At 46.3% G+C, this 18,764-nt stretch overlaps 1 protein-coding gene across 2 annotated transcripts; it reads right to left on the bottom strand.

Annotated features, from left to right (window-relative positions):
• Nucleotides 1–4,406: 4,406 nt before the first annotated feature.
• On the bottom strand, nt 4,407–11,268 carry PLA2G1B (phospholipase A2 group IB). Of its 2 annotated transcripts, none has more exons than XM_066370769.1 (4): nt 11,112–11,268; nt 8,599–8,758; nt 8,038–8,165; nt 4,407–4,621 (listed from the first exon to the last, which is right to left on the bottom strand). In XM_066370769.1, the coding sequence occupies exons 1-4, from the start codon at nt 11,143–11,145 to the stop codon at nt 4,503–4,505; spliced, it is 441 nt and encodes a 146-aa protein (XP_066226866.1). In that variant the 5' UTR covers nt 11,146–11,268; the 3' UTR covers nt 4,407–4,502. The 2 variants fall into 2 exon arrangements, with proteins under 2 accessions (XP_066226866.1, XP_066226867.1); XM_066370770.1 differs by having other exon boundaries at nt 11,108–11,228.
• Between the last annotated feature and the right edge of the window lie 7,496 nt (nt 11,269–18,764).

Below are 18,764 nucleotides of genomic sequence, written 5' to 3'. Positions count from 1 at the left end.
CAACATCAGCATTTCCAGGTCGATGCTTTATCCACTGTGCCACCACAGGTCAGGCAGTAAAATCTTATTTTAAAAAGTCATTAATTTCATAGCTGAAAAAAATAAAAAGTGAATAGCCTTTCTTCATTCCCTTGGGAAAATATTTATTAAACATTTACTACACAACAAACACACCAACTCACCTAATTCCTCCAACTAACCCTACCTGCGACCCTACGCAGTTTCTTTTGAAAGTTGACGGCCCTGAAGCTTACATAACTTGCCCAAACGTCACCTAGGATGACCAGGTCTGTCCAGGTCTGAGCTCGCTCTCCTTCACCAATGCTGCAGACACTTGGGGTGGGGGGTAACTGAGCAACTGTACTTTGGGAGGGAAGTAAAGTAAGGCTCAAGACACTTCCAGAAGTGACCCAAATTAAGTCCTACAAGATGAGTAAGCATTCCCTAGGCGGCAAAAAGAGAAGCTTCCCAAACAGAAAGGACAACAAATGCAAAAGCATAGAGTTCAAACCTGCAAACCCCTTCACCTTTTTATTTTATTTTATTTACTTTTAATTTATTCATTTTTTAGAGAGGAGAGGGAGAGAGAGAGAGAGAGGAGAGACAGAGAGAGAGAAGGGGGGAGGAGCTGGAAGCATCAACTCCCATATGTGCCTTGACCAGGCAAGCCCAGGGTTTCAAACCGGTGACCTCAGCATTTCCAGGTCGACGCTTTATCCCACTGCGCCACCACAGGTCAGGCCCCTTCACCTTTTTATTTTTTTTTAATTTTTATTTATTTATTCATTTTAGGGGGGGAGAGGGGGAGAGAGAGAGAGAGAGAAGAGGGAGGAGCAGGAAGCATCAACTCCCATATGTGCCTTGACCAGGCAAGCCAGGGTTTTGAACCGGTAACCTCAGTGTTCCCAGGTTGACGCTTTATCCACTGCGCCACCACAGGTCAGGCCCCTTCACCTTTTTAAAAGAACTCGAGAAGATGGGGGCGGTGATTCAGTGGCACTATAAAGCTCCAGAGGCCCTTGGCTCCGCTCAAAATTCATTCGCCTTTCTACTTGGCCATTTTTCCGTTCTCGCCCCTTTGATTCCCAACACCCTACTTTCCCTCCCGACCCCCAGACCCCTCCCGGGATGAAAGCGTTACCAAACGGAAACTGGCAAGGAGCGTGCGCGCAAGGGATGAAGAACCCACAGAGAGACCAACACGGCAGGAAAGTGGGACCGAATGTGACATCTACGTGTCTTCGCTTTCTTTTCATTCTCAACCCGCCCACTCTGTCCTTCCGGAGCCTCACTTCACTCAGACACCACCTCCGGCAACCATTACCACTCAATGCGCCTGCGCCGGCGCGCGTCCCGCACCAAGAGGCGGGGCCTGAGTTTGGGAGGGGCGGAGGAAAGAAAAACGGAGAGCCACGTGTCCACAAGATGCCCAATCATATTTTTTGCTCTGAAATCTCTCCAGCCCTGGAGAGTGGCGGGTGGATTGATAGGGTTGGGCACGGAGGGGCACGTGGTTAGAAAAGGTAAATACGGCCACGTGGGGTATTTTTACCCTCGACTGGGACAAACCAGCGCACCGCACTGTATTTTTATTAAATAATTAACTGAGGTCCTGGCCAGGTGGCTCAGTTATAGCGGTTGGATCCCCACCAATGAATGCATAAATAAGTGGAACAGCAAATGGATGTTTCTCTTTCTCCCCTCTTCCCCTCTCTCTGAAATCAATTTTTTTTTCTGAAATCAATTTTAAAAAATTATTTAATGAGCGTGGGAAATGTGCTAGGCACTGTGGCTCCTATCTAACACAATGATATAATCCTGACTTCACATTACTCTGTCCAGTATATTTAATTATTTATTCATTTAAATCACATCAGCCATTGTGCTAGGGTTTCCTATTGCGTTCCGTGTAATGAGCAACCAGCAGATGCTCATTAAAAGACTGTTAAAGGAATTTGTTCTCTCCCTCCCCCTAACCCTTGGGATAATGGAAAAGAGGAAGGTGTTTACGTCAGAGGATATTTTTAGAGCCCAGCTTGAGTACTCAGGTGACTCTGTTCTCTCTCTTGTTTGTTCTATTATCTGGTGGGGGTGGGGGTGGGGAGGAATGGGAATACGCAGGTCTCCTAACAAATGGGGAGGGGAGGCTTGCAGTTTCTTTCTATTGAAGAAAGACATTTAACATTTACAGTTCGTTGAAGGCCGAGGCCAGGTTTAACTTAACTTTTTCATCCCTTGCAATCCTACTTTAACATACTGTGCACAGAATGGCCATCAATCTAAGTTTGTTGAAATTGAAAATATTCAAGTTATACGCTAGGGTGGTGCAATGTATAAAGCTTGGATCTGGAATGCTGACGTTGCTGGTTCAGAGCCTCCCACCCCGCCGCCCCGCTTGCCTGGTCAAAGCACATACAAGAAGCTTCCTGCCCCACCCCCCCGCCTCTCTCTCTCTCTCTCTCTCTCTCTCTCTCCTCTCTGTAAAATCAATAAATAAAATCTTATAAAAAGAAAGAAAGAAAATAGTCCCATTCTCGCCAATGAAGAGATCCTGAATGCTAATAACCAACACTTCATTAAGCATTTAGCAATTATTTATTTAGTGCCCCCAATGTGTCAAGTACAGTATTAGGCAGGTAGGGACACATCTCACTCTGGCTTCAGCGAGTTCACAGTGTGATTGCACTTGTACTCTAAGTTATCCAGATTTGGTTTCCAGTATCTATGCCACCTATGAGTGAGTGACCTTTGACAAATCGCTTGCCTCTTTGAGCCAGTTTTCTCATCGGTAAAATGAGGTTATAATTATGCCTGTAACTATAGAGCTGTTGTGAGGATGATGCTATAACTGTTCAAAGTGCACGGTACAGTCTGGAGCAAGGGTCCCCAAAGTACGGCCAGCTGCCGCATGCAGCCCCCTGAGGCCATTTATCCGCCCCCGGCCGCACTTCCGGAAGGGGCACCTCTTTCATTAGTGGTCAGTGAGAGGAGCATAGTTCCCATTGAAATACTGGTCAGTTTGTTGATTTAAATTTATTTGTTCTTTTTTTTTTTTTAATATTGTATTTGTTCCCATTTTGTTTTTTTACTTTAAAATAAGATATGTGCAGTGTGCACAGTTATTTGTTCATAGTTTTTTTTATAGTCCGGCCCTCCAACAGTCTGAGGGACATTGAACTGGCCCCCTGTGTAAAAAGTTTGGGGACCCCTGGTCTGGAGCATAAAGTATACGTGGCGTATATAATATAGAATACTCCAGTTTGAAGAGCAAGAAAGAAAGTCTCAAAAGATTCAACTGCAGGCAGCTACTAACAATAAATCATTATGTTGAGGCCAGCCCCAAATACATTGTATCCTCAGCATTTTGTACAGTGTCTGGCTCAGAATGAGTGTTTAATAAATAGTCATTGAACGGATGAATGAAATGAGGGGAAAACTGGGTCAAAAGACAAATCCACACACACTTCTTTGCTGCGCATCAGACACCCAGCAGCTGCTACTGTTCTGGCCGTGGTTAAAAACTGGGCAGTGGCTTCTCATAGCCCTGTCTCATCTTTGCTTTTCTAATTCCGTTCTCTTCTCTTTCCCTCCCCACTCTCTCTGGTGAATGTCAGGCCAGGGTAGTAGTCATAAATCCTAGTAGAGAAACGTGGCCAAGTAACTTCGTGGTTAAGATCTCAGACATTGCCATAAGGCAGATCTAGTCAAATCCTGACTCTGCCATTTGTGTGATCATAGGTAAGGGGCTTCTCTGAGTTTTTAGTTTATCCTCCATAAAATGGAGTAACAATATCAACGTCAGAGAGCTGGTTTGGCTGTTTAATGAGGTGAGAGGTGAAAGCCCTTAGCACAGAGTGATATGCAGTAGATGCTCAAAAAGTAGAAGCTGTTATTTTTTTTTACTATATTTGTTGACCGCAATGTAAAAGTCAGCTTGTAGAGTGTAGTGAAATCTTTGAAAGGTGTAGCAAAGAAAAGGGTGGTAGAGAAATGGGTTGACAGAGTTGGAAATGGAGGCAGAGACATGAGCGGAGGAGAGATCTGGCTTAAACTGAAACAAGAGCCCACTACTTTGGGCAGGGTGGGTAGTGGTTAAGAGCGTGTGTTCTGTTGGGTTCAGATCCCTTCTTTGCTACTTACTGGATGCATAGCACCAAGCAAGTGACCTCTCCTATGAGCCTCAGCTTAGAAAAAAGTAGGATTTGCTAATGGTGCCAAAACCTCCTGGGGTTGCCCAGAGAATTCTGCGATACACAGTCCTGGCACAGAGTCAATAATCAGTGGTTGTTAATCACTATTCAGGTCTCAGGGTGCTCACTTCCTGGAAATATCTGTGTGATTCAACTTCCAAGTCTGGAAGGAACAATGCTCACAAAGGACGGACAGAGAATAAAACAATCTCCAAATGCGAGGCCTTTCAACAAGGTGCTTTACTAGAGGGCACAGTGTAAGGTGAAGGCCATCGGGACAATGCGTTACAGAGGCGGAGGCAATACTGAGGCCTAACAGAACTTCTCGGTGTCCAGATTCTTGTGCTCCTTGTTGTATGGAGCCTTTGAGAAGCAGATGGCAGCCTCGCGGTCACAGTTGCAGATGAAGGCCTGGCAGTCTTTGTTTTTGCCTGGAAAAGAGCAAGAAGAGGGGACTGAGCCAAGATGGACCCTGTTTTATACAACACAGGGGCAGGGAAAATTAACTGGAATGATTCGGTAGCCATTCCATCGGTGCAAATTTAGGGTGGACAAATGAAGCAATTAAAATACCAGAATTTCAGATAAACAGTAAATGCAGTGTTTGGGACATAGACTAAAAAGTTGTTTATTGTCTGGTTTTGTGGGGTTTTTTAGATATTATTTATTGATTTTAGAGAGAAGAGAAAGTGTGGGGAGAGAGGAATGGGAAGCACCAACTCACAGTTTCTTTTCGTATGTGCCTTGACCAGGCAAGCCACAACAAGGTCTTGAACCACAACATCAGCATTCCAGGTCGACTCTTTATCCACTGCGCCACCACAGGTCAGGCTTGTTGTCTATCTTAAAGTCAAATTTAACTGGGCAGCCTGTGTTTTATCTGGCAATCCTAGGTGTGAGGGCTGCCCTTTGGCAAGTCTTGTCTATTTTGAACCCTTATATGAGCTCCCTACTTTGAAAACCCATATAGTACCACAACCCCCCCGCCAAAAAAAAAACCCATATAGCTACAAATCTCTGATAACATAGGCAAGCAATTATAAACCATGTGGAAAACACAAAAGCATACACTTCAGGAAGCAAACTATTTTACATTCAATTTAGTGAAGTTTAGTAAGCCAATTTTTCTACTTTAAAGCACATATTTTAAAAATAATAGGACATTATACAGACATTTAAACCTGACCAGGTGGTGGCACAGTGGATAGAGCGTTGGACTGGGATGCCGAAGACCCATGTTCGAGACCCCGAAGTTGCCATCTTGAGCGTGGGCTCATGTGGTTTGAGCAAAGCTCACCAGCTTGGACCCAAGGTCGCTGGCTCGAGCAAGGGGTTACTCGGTCTGCTGTAGCCCCACGGTCAAGGCACATATGAGAAAGCAATCAATGAACAACTAAAGTGCCACAATGTAAAACTGATGATGCTTCTCATCTCTCTCCGTTCCTGTCTGTCTGTCCCTATCTATTCCTCTCTCTGACTCTGTAAAAAAAAAAAAAAAAAGAATTAAGTATGTCTATATGTGGAAATGTTTCCAAGATATTTTGTTAAAGGAAAAAATAACTAGTAAATGCAAAAATTTTAAAGGGATATGTAGCTGACTGGTTATCTGTGGCTAATAGGATTATAGGTGCCTTCTATCTGGGACAAATATTTTTGTAGAGTCTGAAATCACATTACTTTGGCCTTGTTTGTTTTGTAACCAAAAGAAACAGCACAGTTAACATTTAAAATGCATTTCAATTTTATTATTCACAATTTAACTCTCTCTGCTATCTTCAAAATCTTGTTAAAGTTTTGTTTCTCTCTGTTCCTTTCTTTAAAAAACCATAAATGTTTGCCTTGCCCAGTGAACATCCATTAAAGCATCAATTAGCAATTAGAGTATAAAGTGCACAATGAGGTCATTATTTAGCGAGTTATTGTTAATTAATATGAATAAAAACCCTAAAATGCAGGCTTCTTGACCTGGTTAGAAGGGGAGGGCAGCTGTATTAAAAATAAATCATTTGCAAAAGTGTGTGTGTGTCTTTCCTCTGGGGAGAGGCTCCATAACTTCTGTCAGATTTGTAAAGGAGTCTGGGATCCATAGCAAGGAAATACCTAAATATATTATGTTGGTAAATTTTGTGGAAAAAACAAAGCTGAGAGAGAAGATAGAGAATGATGGAGAAATGGAGGGAATATGTACATGATTTAAAAGAATGCAGTGAAGGAAGACTTCAATGTGAAAGTGACATCTGAAGAATGACCTGGCCTGACCTGTGGTGGCGCAGTGGATAAAGCGTCAACCTGGAAACGCTGAGGTCGCTGGTTCAAAACCCTGGGCTTGCCTGGTCAAGGCACATGTGGGAGTTGATGCTTTCTGCTCCTCCCTCCTTCTCTCTCTCCCCTCCCTAAAAATGAATAAAGGCTTACAAAAGTTAAAAAAAAAAAAGAAAAAAAGAATGACCTGGAATGAGGGGGTGACCCACTGGTAGGAAGTGTTTCATGCAGAAGGAACAAAAGGCTTAGGGTTAGGGTTAGGGGCATATGCCTAGTCATGATTCAAATGAAATAAGCCTCATTCCAAGGGGAAGGGCAACAAGGAACATGGAGGCATGAAGCTGTTTATTTCTTACAGTGGTGGGATTCTGGATAACTTTTTTTCTTGGCATTTGTGGCCTTGAATTATGGTCGTGCTGATGTTGTTTGTACTGTAGTGACAATCCCTTTCACGTCTCTGAATTGTCTACTTTTAAAATATTATTTAGTTATTTATTTTAGAGAGGAGAGAGACAGAGAGAGAGAGAGAGAGAAGGGGGGAGGAGCAGGAAACAACTCCCATATGTGCCTTGACCAGGCAGCTCCATAGTTTCGAACTGGCAACCTCAGTGTTTCCAGGTCAACATTTGATCCACACTGCGCCACCACAGGTCAGGCTGAATTGTCTACTTTTTAGAACTGCCTTCGTGGAGGAACACATTTCACTATGAGTGCTGCTTGACTTACTGCTTAAAACCAGAGACTATGGAGTAAGAAGCAACTGAGTTCAAATGCCAGCCCTGTCCCTCCTTAGCTGTGTGATTTGGGGCAAGTGATTATTTTTGAGCCTGAGCTTCCATACCTATAAAATGGGATTTAATAAAACTTACCTCGCATACACACCTCAGCTAGTACCTGGCATGTAGTAAGGGCCTAATAAATGCTAGTTGTGATCTCTTTTTATGAAATAATTAACCAGTATAACATGGCAGTTAAGAGCAGAGGCTTTGGAGTCAGGCAGACCTGTGTTAAAAAACCAAACACCACCATCTATGAGTTTTATGCCTTTGGGCAAATGACTTAGCCTTCTGCACCTTAGTGTCTTTATCTGTAAAGTGGAGATAATAATGGTACACTTTCTGGCATCAAAAAATGATCAGTAGTCTGACTAGGTAGTGGCACAGTAGATAGAGTATTGGCCTGGAATGCTGAGGACCCAGGTTGGAAACCCTAAGGTTGCCAGCTTGAGCATGGACTCTTGTATGTGACCCCATGGTCGCTGGATTGAGCCCAAAGGTCACTGGCTTGAAAGCTTCTTGACTTGACCCCAAGGTCGCTGGCTTGAGCAAGGGGTCACTGGCTTGGCTTAAGCCCCATGGTCAAGGCACATATGAGAAAGTAATCAATAAACAACTAAAGTGCCACAACAAAAAACTGATGATTGATGCTTCTCATCTCTCTCTCTTCCTGTCTGTGTGTCCCTGTCTGTCTCCTCACATTCCCTCTTGCTAAAAGAAAAAAAAAATCATTAAATGGTAGCTATTATTACTATTATGTCCCCACATGCCTACTGAGCGCCTACAAGCCAGCAAGGGGGTAAACATACTGCTGCAGGTGATCTCTGAGCCAGAGCATGAGTATGAGTAGATTTTGGTGTAGGGGTTGTCCAGGAGGAATCTGCAGCTGTCTCGCTTCTTGGCTTGGCTGTAGCAGTGGTCATGTACCTGACAGCACCTGGGAGGAAGGGGAGGACAGAAACAGAAGGGGGCGTTTTAGCTGACATGCTCCAGGAGATTTTGGTTTTGTGGCTTGAAAAATGTTTAAGTCCTTTTATCATGTTTGTTGAAGGCGGTTTTTAAAAATGGTTGCAGGAATACAGTATGAAAAATATCCTGAGGATGACCATTTAGTCGTTGCTGGGATATTTTGTGTTACAAAGTCCTGCCACTAGAGGGCAGCAGCATCGACTACCTCACATCGACGTTCCTCTCTTCGTCCCCGATAGGGAGCGTTGAATTCAGGGTCCTCTTGAAACGTATTTTACATGACAAGAGGTGAACATTTGTTATCCTTAGCAAATATGCAAAACCTCTTTGTGTGCATCCTGGGGAGATCATTGGCTTGTACCCTCCCCAGACCCCACTCTCCCTGCACATCAGTCACTCACGCGTCCAGTTCATCCACAGGGGTACCGGATCCGCCAAGGCCACAGTAGCATCCGTAGTTGTTGTAATCTTTCAAGGGGTCGCTGTCAGGGATCGTGCACTTGATCATGTTGCGGAACTGCCACACTGCCCGCGGGCTGAGGCCGCTTCCCGCGGCGCCCACTGCACGAAGACACAGCCAGAGTTCAAATTCGTCCTGGTTGTCTCTGCCAGCGTCCCAGGGGCCGAACGGCCTGCCTGCTCCGCCAGACGCCACGCTGGCCCCCTGACAGCTGATAGCCTAGCCGAACAAACTGGCCATTTACAGCCAGATACAGAAGGCCACTTCACTAGAGATAACATCTAGGCCTCAGTTGTATGTCAGCTCCAGGCCCAGAAAGCAGCAAAACCAGGCGGGCACAGGACTCTCAAAATCACCTGGACTCCTCTGACCGGGTGGTGGCACAGTGGATAGAGCATCGGACTGGGATGCAGAAGACCCAGGTTCGAGACCCCAAGCTCGCCAGCTTGAGCCAGGACTCATCTGGTTTGAACAAAAGCTCACCAGCTTGAGCCCAGGGTCGCTGGCTCAAGCAAGGGGTTACTCGGGTTTTCTGAAGGCCCGCGGTCAAGGCATGTATAAGAAAGCAATCAATGAACAATTAAGGTGTTGCAATGTGCAATGAAAAACTAATGATTGATGCTTATCATCTCTCCGTTCCTGTCTGTCTGTCCCTGTCTATCCCTCTCTCTGACTCACTCTCTGTCTCTGTTAAAAAAAAAAAATCACCTGGACTTGTGTGGTGAAATCTTCCCTACAGGTAGTCAAGAACTACCGGCCAGCCCTACACAGGTCCGTTCAGGTTCAAGTCCCCTCTCCAGTGACAGAATCATACCATATGTGACCTTTTGTGACTGGGGGGTGGGGGGGGGAGTGAGACGGGAAAGGAATAGTGAGTAGGCCTTTGTGGCCTCCCATTCTCAACAGGTCAACCTCTTTTTCTGCCTCAGGGCCCACTCCTCTACAGTTCCCCCTGCCTGGCACACTTGTCATCTCACTTTTCAGAAGGCTGGAAGATCTTGATTTAAAAGCCACCTCCTCAAAAAGGCCCTCCTGACCGCCTGACCACCAACCTCAGTGGTTCCTCTGCTGTCACTTTTCTTTTTTTTAAAACCTTTATTTATTTTTAAGACTTATTTTATTCATTTTAGAGAGGAGAGAGAGAGAGAAAGGGGGAGGAAAAGGAAGCATCAACTCCCATATGTGCCTTGACCAGGTAAGCCCAGGGTTTTGAATCCGCGACCTCAGTGTTCTAGGTCAATGCTTTATCCACTGTGCCACCACAGGTCAGGCTCACTTCTTTCTTTTTTTTTTTTTGGTATTTTTGTATTTTTCTGAAGCTGGAAACGGGGAGAGACAGTCAGACAGACTCCCACATGCGCCCGACCGGGATCCACCCGGCACGCCCACCAGGGGTGATGCTCTGCCCACCAGGGGCTATGCTCTGCCCCTCCGGGGGGTCGCTCTGCCGCTACCAGAGCCACTCTAGCGCCTGGGGCAGAGGCCAAGGAGCCATCCCCAGCGCCCAGGCCATCTTTGCTCCAATGGAACCTTGGCTGCTGGAGGGGAAGAGAGAGACAGAGAGGAAGGAGGGGGGAGTGGAGAAGCAAATAGGCGCTTCTCCTATGTGCCCTGGCCGGGAATCGAACCCGGGTCCCCCGCACGCCAGACCGACGCTCTACCGCTGAGCCAACCGGCCAGGGCCCAGGCTCACTTTTTTATGTTCTTGGTTTCATAGTACTTCCCACAACCTGTATCCATCTGTTTATTCAATGCCTGGTTTCCGAGGCCCATCTTCAGACCCCACTCCTACTTCCCTGTTTCTCTCTCTGTGATCCCACCAGCTCTGCCTTTGTAGAGGCCAGACCTGCATAAAACTACTGTGTGTGTGTGTGTGTGTGTGTGTGTGTGTGTGTGTGTGTGTGTGTGTTTCTCATACAGGAAGCATGGCTCATTCATCTCAGTCCTCAGTCTTGACCCAGAGCCTGATACCATCAATGTTGAATGAATGAATGAATGATGGATGAATGAATGAGGTGGGCTTTGAATCCCAATGTATCTGATTCCATTTATTCATTCAATCAACGGTGCAAACAGCATTATCTCTGCTCTCATAGAGCTATGTGGGTGGGTGTGGGGTTAAAAAAAAAAAAAGAAGCAACAGGATACATATTGCAAGCCAAGAACGCTGGTGGGAAGATGGGACCTTGCACCAAGAGAAAAAGGAGAGGGGTCTGTCTTAGCCTGGATGGGTGGGCCCTGTGGAGGAGGGTTATCTGAGTTCAGACCTGAAGGTTGAGAGGTGCCAGATGGAAGGAGAGGGGATTAGAGGGAATCCCCAATATGGGAGCTCTTAAGCACTGCAGGGAGCCCTGAATAAAGACTCAAGGTCTGGCCAGGCCTGTGAGCTGTGGCCCCCATTTCAGAATGAGATCTTAGCCCAAGAAGTCAGTAGAACTGGAAAGACTCACCTACCTGTGAGCAGAGCGGCCAGCACAAGTAGTTTCATCCTGCTTTGAAGCTGGTGAACAGAAAGGAATGACACTGCCTAAATTCCCCTCCTTATACTTGCTCTGAGGCCCCAAGATAAGGCTGTAGTGTTTGCTTTGCTCCCTGCTAACTTTAGGTTGTCCTTGAATCTGTCTGTTTTGGGTGACCAATAAGTAAGTCCTGCTGGGAAGAGGTCGTGGAAGTAGTGTATGTATTGGTCATTAGCACTTTTGTGTGTGTGTGTGTGTGTGTGTGTGTGTGTGTGACAGAGACAGAGAGAGACAGAGAGAGACAGAGAGAGGAACAGACAGACTGGAATGTAGAGAGATGAGAAGCATCAATTCTTTGTTGCGGCACCTTAGTTTCTCAGTGTGATTGCTTTCTCATATGTGCCTTCACCAGGGGCTACAGCAGACCGAGTGACCCCTTTCTCAAGCCACCGACCTTGAGTTCAAGCTGGTGAGCCTTGCTAAAACCAGATGATCCCACATTCAAACTGGCAACCTCGGGATTTTGAACCTGGGTCCTCTGCGTCCCAGTCCGATACTCTCACCACTGCACCACCACCTGCTCAGGCAGCACTTTTTTTTTAAATTATTTTTTTCTTAAGTGAGAAGTGGGGAGGCAGAGAGACAGACTCCCCCATGTGCCCTGACAGGGATCCACTCTGCAAGCCCACTGGGGGCAATGCTCTGCCTATCTGGGGCTGTTGCTCCATTGCAAGGGGAGCCATTTTCTAGCGCCTGAGGCAGAGGCCATGGAGCCATTCTCAAAGCCTGAGGCCAACTCACTTGAGCCAATCGAGCCATTGCTGTGGGAGGGGAAGAGAGAGAAAGAGAGAGAGAGAAAAGGGGAATCAAACCTAGGACATCCACAAGCCAGCTGATGCTCCACCACTGAGCAAACCGGTCAGGGCCTCTTTTCCCCCCACTATACCAATTTCCCACTCATTTCCCACTGTGGGTTTGTAAGAAAACCCCCAAAGAAAAACCCCAAAAGACTTTTAGAATATAAAATGGTTTTAGGATTGTTGTATCAAATATCTATATAACATTTTGGGGGGCAAAATTCACATAGCATAAAATGAACCATTTCAGTTTTAAAGCAAGCAATTTACTGGCATTTTAGTACATTCACAGTGTGGGGCAACCATCATCTCCATCTAATTCCAGAATTTTCCATTCTCCCCAAAGGAAACCCTGGACCCATTAGCAGCCACTCTCTCTCAGCCCCAGGCAACTGCAATCTGCTTTTTATCTCTACGGACTTACTTATTCTGGATATTTCACACAATATGTGATGTTCTACAATTGGTTTAATTTGTGTTTTCCCATTGAGTGCCCATGTAATGTCTGCAACCCCCTGTGTTTTTATTTTATTTATCTATTCATTTACTTATATTTCTTCAGCAGAGTTTCCATAGACCCTCCAGCCCTCCCTTCCTCATCCTCTCTCATGGTTTCGACTATTATTATTAACAACTTCTCCTAGTAAAGTACATTTCTTATGATTAATGAACCAGTATTGATATATTAGTACTATCCAATATAGCATTCTTTTTATTTATTTATTTATTTTTCTTTCTGAAGCTGGAAATGGGGAGAGACAGTCAGACAGACTCCCGCATGCGCCCGACCAGGATCCGCCCGACCAGGATCCACCCGGCACGCCCACCAGGGGCGACGCTCTGCCCACCAGGGGGCGATGCTCTGCCCCTCCGGGGCGTCGCTCTGCTGCGACCAGAGCCACTCTAGCGCCTGGGGCAGAGGCCAAGGAGCCATCCCCAGCGCCCAGGCCATCTTTGCTCCAATGGAGCCTTGGCTGCGGGAGGGGAAGAGAGAGACAGAGAGGAAGGAGGGGGTGGGGGTGGAGAAGCAGATGGGCGCTTCTCCTATGTGCCCTGGCCGGGAATCGAACCTGGGTCCCCCGCACGCCAGGCCGACGCTCTACCACTGAGCCAACCAGCCAGGGCCTCCAATATAGCATTCTTAAACTCAACCCATAGCTTATTTACATTTTCTGAGTCTTTACCAAATGTCTTTGTTCTGTTCTAGAGTCCAGTCCAAGACAGCACATTATCTTAAGTTGTTGCATTTCCTTAGGCCCCTCTCAACTGTGGTTGCTTCTCAGATTCTCTCTCTCTCTCTTTTTTTTTAATTTACGGAGACAGAGAGAGAGTCAGAGAGAGGGATAGATAGGGACAGACAGACAGGAACGCAGAAAGATGAGAAGCATCAATCATTAGTTTTTCATTGCGACACCTTAGTTGTTCATTGATTGCTTTCTCATATGTGCCTTGACCGTGGGGCTACAGCAGACCGAGTAACCCCTTGCTGGAGCCAGCAACCTTGGGTCCAAGCTGGTGAGTTTTGCTCAAACCAGATGAGCCTGCGCTCAAGCTGGCAACCTCAGGGTCTCGAGCCTGGTCCTCTGCATCCCAGTCCGATGCTCTATCCACTGCGCTACCGCCTGGTCAGGCTTAGATTCTCTTGTTGATGACCTACCTTGACAGTCTGAGGACTGCTGGTCAGGTATATCACCTGAGGCCCCTCTATTGCACTGGGTCTGATGTTTGACTTATGATGAAGCTGGGGGTGGCTATGAGTTTGGGGGAGGAAGGTCACAGAGCCTGTCTCGGTGCCAGACCAGAGGTGGGTAGGGGCTGTGAGAGTTATTGGAAGGAGAGTAGGGTTAGCTCAGAACCCCACATTGGCCTTATGGTTCTGCCTCTTCAGCCTCCAGAATGAGTGAATGCTGCCTGAGGGCAGGGAAGGCTTGGCCAGCAAAATGCTAAGTCCCTCTTAAGTGGGTTCTTTAGGGTCATAATGAAACAGAGGATTAGGCACTGCTCCTGTACCATTTTACTGAGCTCTCTGTTCTAGGTCCCATGTTAGGAACTTGGCACAAACCTCTGAGGTGGCTCCAATTACAAACTCCATTTCACAGAGAAGATCGCTGAGGCTGAGAGAGGTTAAGGAACTGCCCCAATGTCACATAGCAGGACCAACACATGAGTTGGATCTGGTGCTGATACCACAATATCAGCTCATGACAGGGAATGTGTAGCAGTGAGTGGGAGTGTGGAAAGCCCCGAGAGGCCAGGAGGTTTATTCCTGCCTCCTCTCCCCCTCCTCCACTAGCTGGAGGCTTTCCACAAAGACAGGCTGCACTAATTCCCAAGTGCAATTCATGCTGTGGCTTGGGCAGGGCACTGGGTGGGGGAGGGGTCAGGCTGCTACTAGGACCTTCTCTGTCTGGAAAGAGATCTGCTAAATGTGACAATCCAAACCTCTGCAGGGGGCACAGAGGTGGTGGAAGATTGGACCCAGCAGGTCACTGGGAAGCCCACCAAGCCCCTACACTCTTTGTACCATGACCTTATGCTGCCGCAGATCCACACACAGGTGTTTACACCACGGCTTCTCCCAGCCTGGGAAAAACACATCCTCCAGTGGAAAAAAACAGCCAAGGATAGCTTCTCGGCTCCTTCAGGTGATGGTATACCCACACTCCAGCAAGGTCACACCAGCCCAGCCCATACAAGACAAGGCTCCTGCTTCCAGGAAATCCTTAAAAGCAGCTCCCATTTGGCGAGTGCTTCTGTATATGCCTGGCACCGTGCTAAGGGCTTTCTATACATTGTTTTCAACCTAAACACAGCTTCCAGCATAGCTATTATATATTATTTCATCATCTCCCCCTTTTCACAGATGCTAGAACAGGTGCAGAGAACTTAAGGAACTTGCTTAAAGTCACACAGCTTGAACTTGTTGGAAATAGGATTTGAGCCTGTGTGTACCTGCCTCTTAGCTCAGGGCTCTCTTTAATAGTAATAGTAATAGTAATAGTAATGATGATGACGATAGTAACAACAGCAAACATCCCTTGTGCCAGGAAAGATACTAAGAGCTTTACACATGTTAGCCTATGAGCAAATGCTATTACAGATGAGCAACTCGAGGCAGTACTCCACAGTACCCAAAGCCACCATCCTCGGCATCTGGATTTTTAGGACAGTCTCCTAACTTCTCTAGTGGCATCTATTCTCTCTACCTCCCTTATCCATTCAGAGAAAGAGTTCTTTAGATATCCTGGACATCAACCTCTTCTCAGACAGATAATTTGCAAATATTTCCTCCTATTCCATAGGTTGCCTTTCACTTTGTTGTGTCCTTTGATGCACAAAAGTTTTTTATTTATTTATTTTTTATTCATTTTTAGAGAGGAGAGAGAGAGAAGGAGAGAGAGAGACAGAGAGGGAGAGAGAGGAGAGAGAGACAGAGAGAGAAGGGGGGGAGGAGCGGGAAGCATCAACTCCCATATGTGCCTTGACCAAGCAAGCCCAGGGTTTCGAACTGGCGACCTCAGCATTTCCAGGTCGACGCTTTATCCACTGTGCCACCACAGGTCAGGCACAAAAGTTTTTAAATTCAATGCAATCCCACATGTCTATTTTTGCTTTTGTTGCCTGTGCTTTTTGATGTCCTTTCCAAGGAATTATTGCCAACTTCTATGCCATGAAGCTTTCCTCCTATGTTTTCTTCTAGGAGTTTTATAGTTTCCGGTCTTATATTTAGGCCTTTAATTCATCTGAGCTTATTTTTTTGTAGATGGTGTAAGGTACCCTTACCTCATTCGTTTGCATATAGATATCAAGTTTTCCTGACACTATTTGTTGGAGACTATCCTTTCCACGTTGAGTGCCCTTGGCACCCTTACCAAAGATCATTTGCCCATATTAGTGAGGGTTTATTTGAGTTCTCTATTCTGTTCTGTTGACTTGTTTCTCTGTGTGCCAATACCTCACTGCTTCGATTGCTATAGCTTTTGTAACATAGTTTGAAATAAAAACGTGTGAATCTGCCATGGCCGGATAGCTTGGTTGGTTGGAGCATTGTCCTGTAGCACAGAGGTTGCTGGTTTGATCCCCAGTCAGGGCACACACAAACACAGCGTCGACCTGGAAATGCTGAGGTCGCCAGTTCGAAACCCTGGGCTTGCTTGGTCAAGGCCCATATGGGAGTTGATGCTTCCCGCTCCTCCCCCCCTTCTCTCTCTGTCTCTCTCTCCTCTCTCTCCCTCTCTCTCTCTCTCTCCCTCTTTCTCTCTCCTGCTCTCTTCCTCTCTCTAAAATCAGTAACATAAACTTTTTTTTTTTTTGTATTTTTCTGAAGCTGGAAACGGGGAGGCAGTCAGACTCCCACATGCGCCCGACCGGGATTCACCTGGCACGCCCATCAGGGGGTGATGCTCTGCCCATCCGGGGCGTCGCTCTGTCATGACCAGAGCCACTCCAGCGCCTGGGGCAGAGGCCAAGGAGCCATCCCCAGCGCCCGGGCCATCCCTTGCTCCAGTGGAGCCTTGGCTGCGAGAGGGGAAGAGAGAGACAGAGAGGAAGGGGGGGGGTAGAGAAGCAGATGGGCGCTTCTCCTGTGTGCCCTGGCCGGAAATCGAACCCAGGACTTCCGCATGCCAGGCCGACACTCTACCACTGAGCCAACCGGCCAGGGCCAAACATTTTTTTAAAAAAGTGTGAATACACCAACTTTTTAAAATTGTTTGGATTATTTGGGGCTCCTTGAGATATTCTATATGAATTTTAATATGAATTTTTAGATTTCTGCTAAAAATGCCATTGGGGTTTGAATGGGTATTGCACTAAATCTGCAGATCACTTTGGGCAGTACGGACATCTCAACAATATTAAGTCTAATCCAGGAACATAGGATGGATGTGTCTTTTTCCATTTATTTCAACATTATTTTGTAGTTTTCATCATACAAGTCTTTTCACCTCCTTGCTTAAGTTTTATACAATTGCACATAGAATTATTTTCTTAATTTCCTTGTCTGATAGTTCATTGTTGATATGTAGAAACAATTGATTTTTCTGTGATTTTGTACCCTGCAACTTTGCTGAATTCTTTTATTCTCACAGGTTTTTACTTTTGGTGGAATCTTTACGGTTTTTTGTCTTCTTTTTTTAACATGTAAGATCATTCATGTCATCTGCAGAGAGATCATTTTACTGCCTTTCCAATTTGGATGACTTTTATTTCTTTTTTCTTGCTTAATTGCTTTGGATAGGACTTCTAAGACTATGTTGAATAGAAATGGCCAGATTGGGCATCCTTGCCTTGCTCCTGATCTGAGAAAAAGCTTTCAGTAGGAATTTTTTAAAAACATAATTACAGCCCTGGCCGGTTGGCTCAGTGGTAGTGTTGGCCTGGCGTGTGGAAGTCCCGGGTTTGATTCCCGGCCAGGATACACAGGAGAAGCGCCTATCTGCTTCTCCACCCCTCCCCCTCTCCTTCCTCTCTGTCTCTCTCTTCCCCTCCTGCAGCCAAGGCTCCATTGGAGCAAAGATGGCCTGGGCGCTGGGGATGGCTCCATGGCCTCTGCCTCAAGCGCTAGACTGGCTCTGGTCACAGCAGAGTGACGCCCGGGATAGGCAGAGCATTGCCCCCTGGTGGGCATGCCGGGTGGATCCCGATCGGGCGCATGCGGGAGTCTGACTGCCTCCCCGTTTCCAGCTTCAGAAAAATACAAAACAAAACAAAAAAAACATAACTACAACATCATGACTACACTTAACAAAAATAAGACCATTGTCAGAGGCCTTTGTCTCAAAATATCTTTATAGTTTTTCCAAACCATATCCAAACAAGCTAGTTTCCCTTTTCTTTTTCTTTCTTTCTTTTAAATGTATTTATTGAATTTATAGAGAGAGAAAAAGAGAAACAGAAACATCAATCTGTTTCTGTATGTGTCTGACCTGTGGTGGCGCAGTGGATAAAGCGTTGACCTGGAAATGCTGAGGTCGCCGGTTTGAAACCTGGGCTTGCCTGGTCAAGGCACATATGGGAGTTGATGCTTCCAGCTCCTCCCTCCTTCTCTCTCTCCTCTCTCTCCCTTTCTGTTTCTCTCTCCTCTCTAAAAATGAATAAATAAAATAAAAATAAAATTAAAAAAAAAAAAAAAAAAAAATGTTTACTGTTTCTGTATGTGCCCTGAACTGAGGATCAAACCCACAACTTCTGCATGTCAGACGATGCTCCAAGCAACCGAGCTATTGTTGGACCAGAAAACACGTTTTCTTTTTTCTTTTTTTTTTTTAATGAAAATGTCCATGTTTATTTATTTTTTACTTATTTTTTTGTATTTTTCTGAAGCTGGAAACGGGGAGGCAGTCAGATAGACTCCCGCATGCGCCCGACCGGGATCCACCCGGCACGCCCACCAGGGGGCGATGATCTGCCCATCCGGGGCGTCCCTCTGTCGCGACTAGAGCCACTCTAGCACCTGGGGCAGAGGCCAAGGAGCCATCCCCAGCGCCCGGGCCGTCTTTTTGCTCCAATGGAGCCTCGGCTGCGGGAGGGGAAGAGAGAGACAGAGAGGAAGGAGGGGGGGTGGAGAAGCAGATGGGCGCCTCTCCTGTGTGCCCTGGCCGGGAATCGAACCCGGGACTTCCGCACGCCAGGCCGACGCTCTACCACTGAGCCAACCAGCCAGGGCCAAGAAAACACGTTTTCTTATGTGTGAATCAAATATTGTTTCAGGAGGAAAATAAGAGAAGGGAAGGCAAAAGAGGATGTCACTGGGGTACCTAGATCTGAATGCACAGACACACAAAACACTC

This window comes from Saccopteryx leptura, chromosome 2, assembly GCF_036850995.1.
Source record: "Saccopteryx leptura isolate mSacLep1 chromosome 2, mSacLep1_pri_phased_curated, whole genome shotgun sequence".
Lineage (NCBI taxonomy): Eukaryota > Metazoa > Chordata > Mammalia > Chiroptera > Emballonuridae > Saccopteryx > Saccopteryx leptura.
This window is presented reverse-complemented; position numbering and strand designations above follow the sequence as displayed.

Coding starts and splice junctions, on each gene's coding strand:
- PLA2G1B (XM_066370769.1), bottom strand. CDS start 11,145: ATGAAACTACTTGTGCTGGCCGCTCTGCTCACAG. Junction 8,759..11,111: donor GCTGGCCGCTCTGCTCACAG/GTAGGTGAGTCT, acceptor GTCTTCGTGCAG/TGGGCGCCGCGGGAAGCGGC. Junction 8,166..8,598: donor CCTGTGGATGAACTGGACGC/GTGAGTGACTGA, acceptor CCTTCCTCCCAG/GTGCTGTCAGGTACATGACC.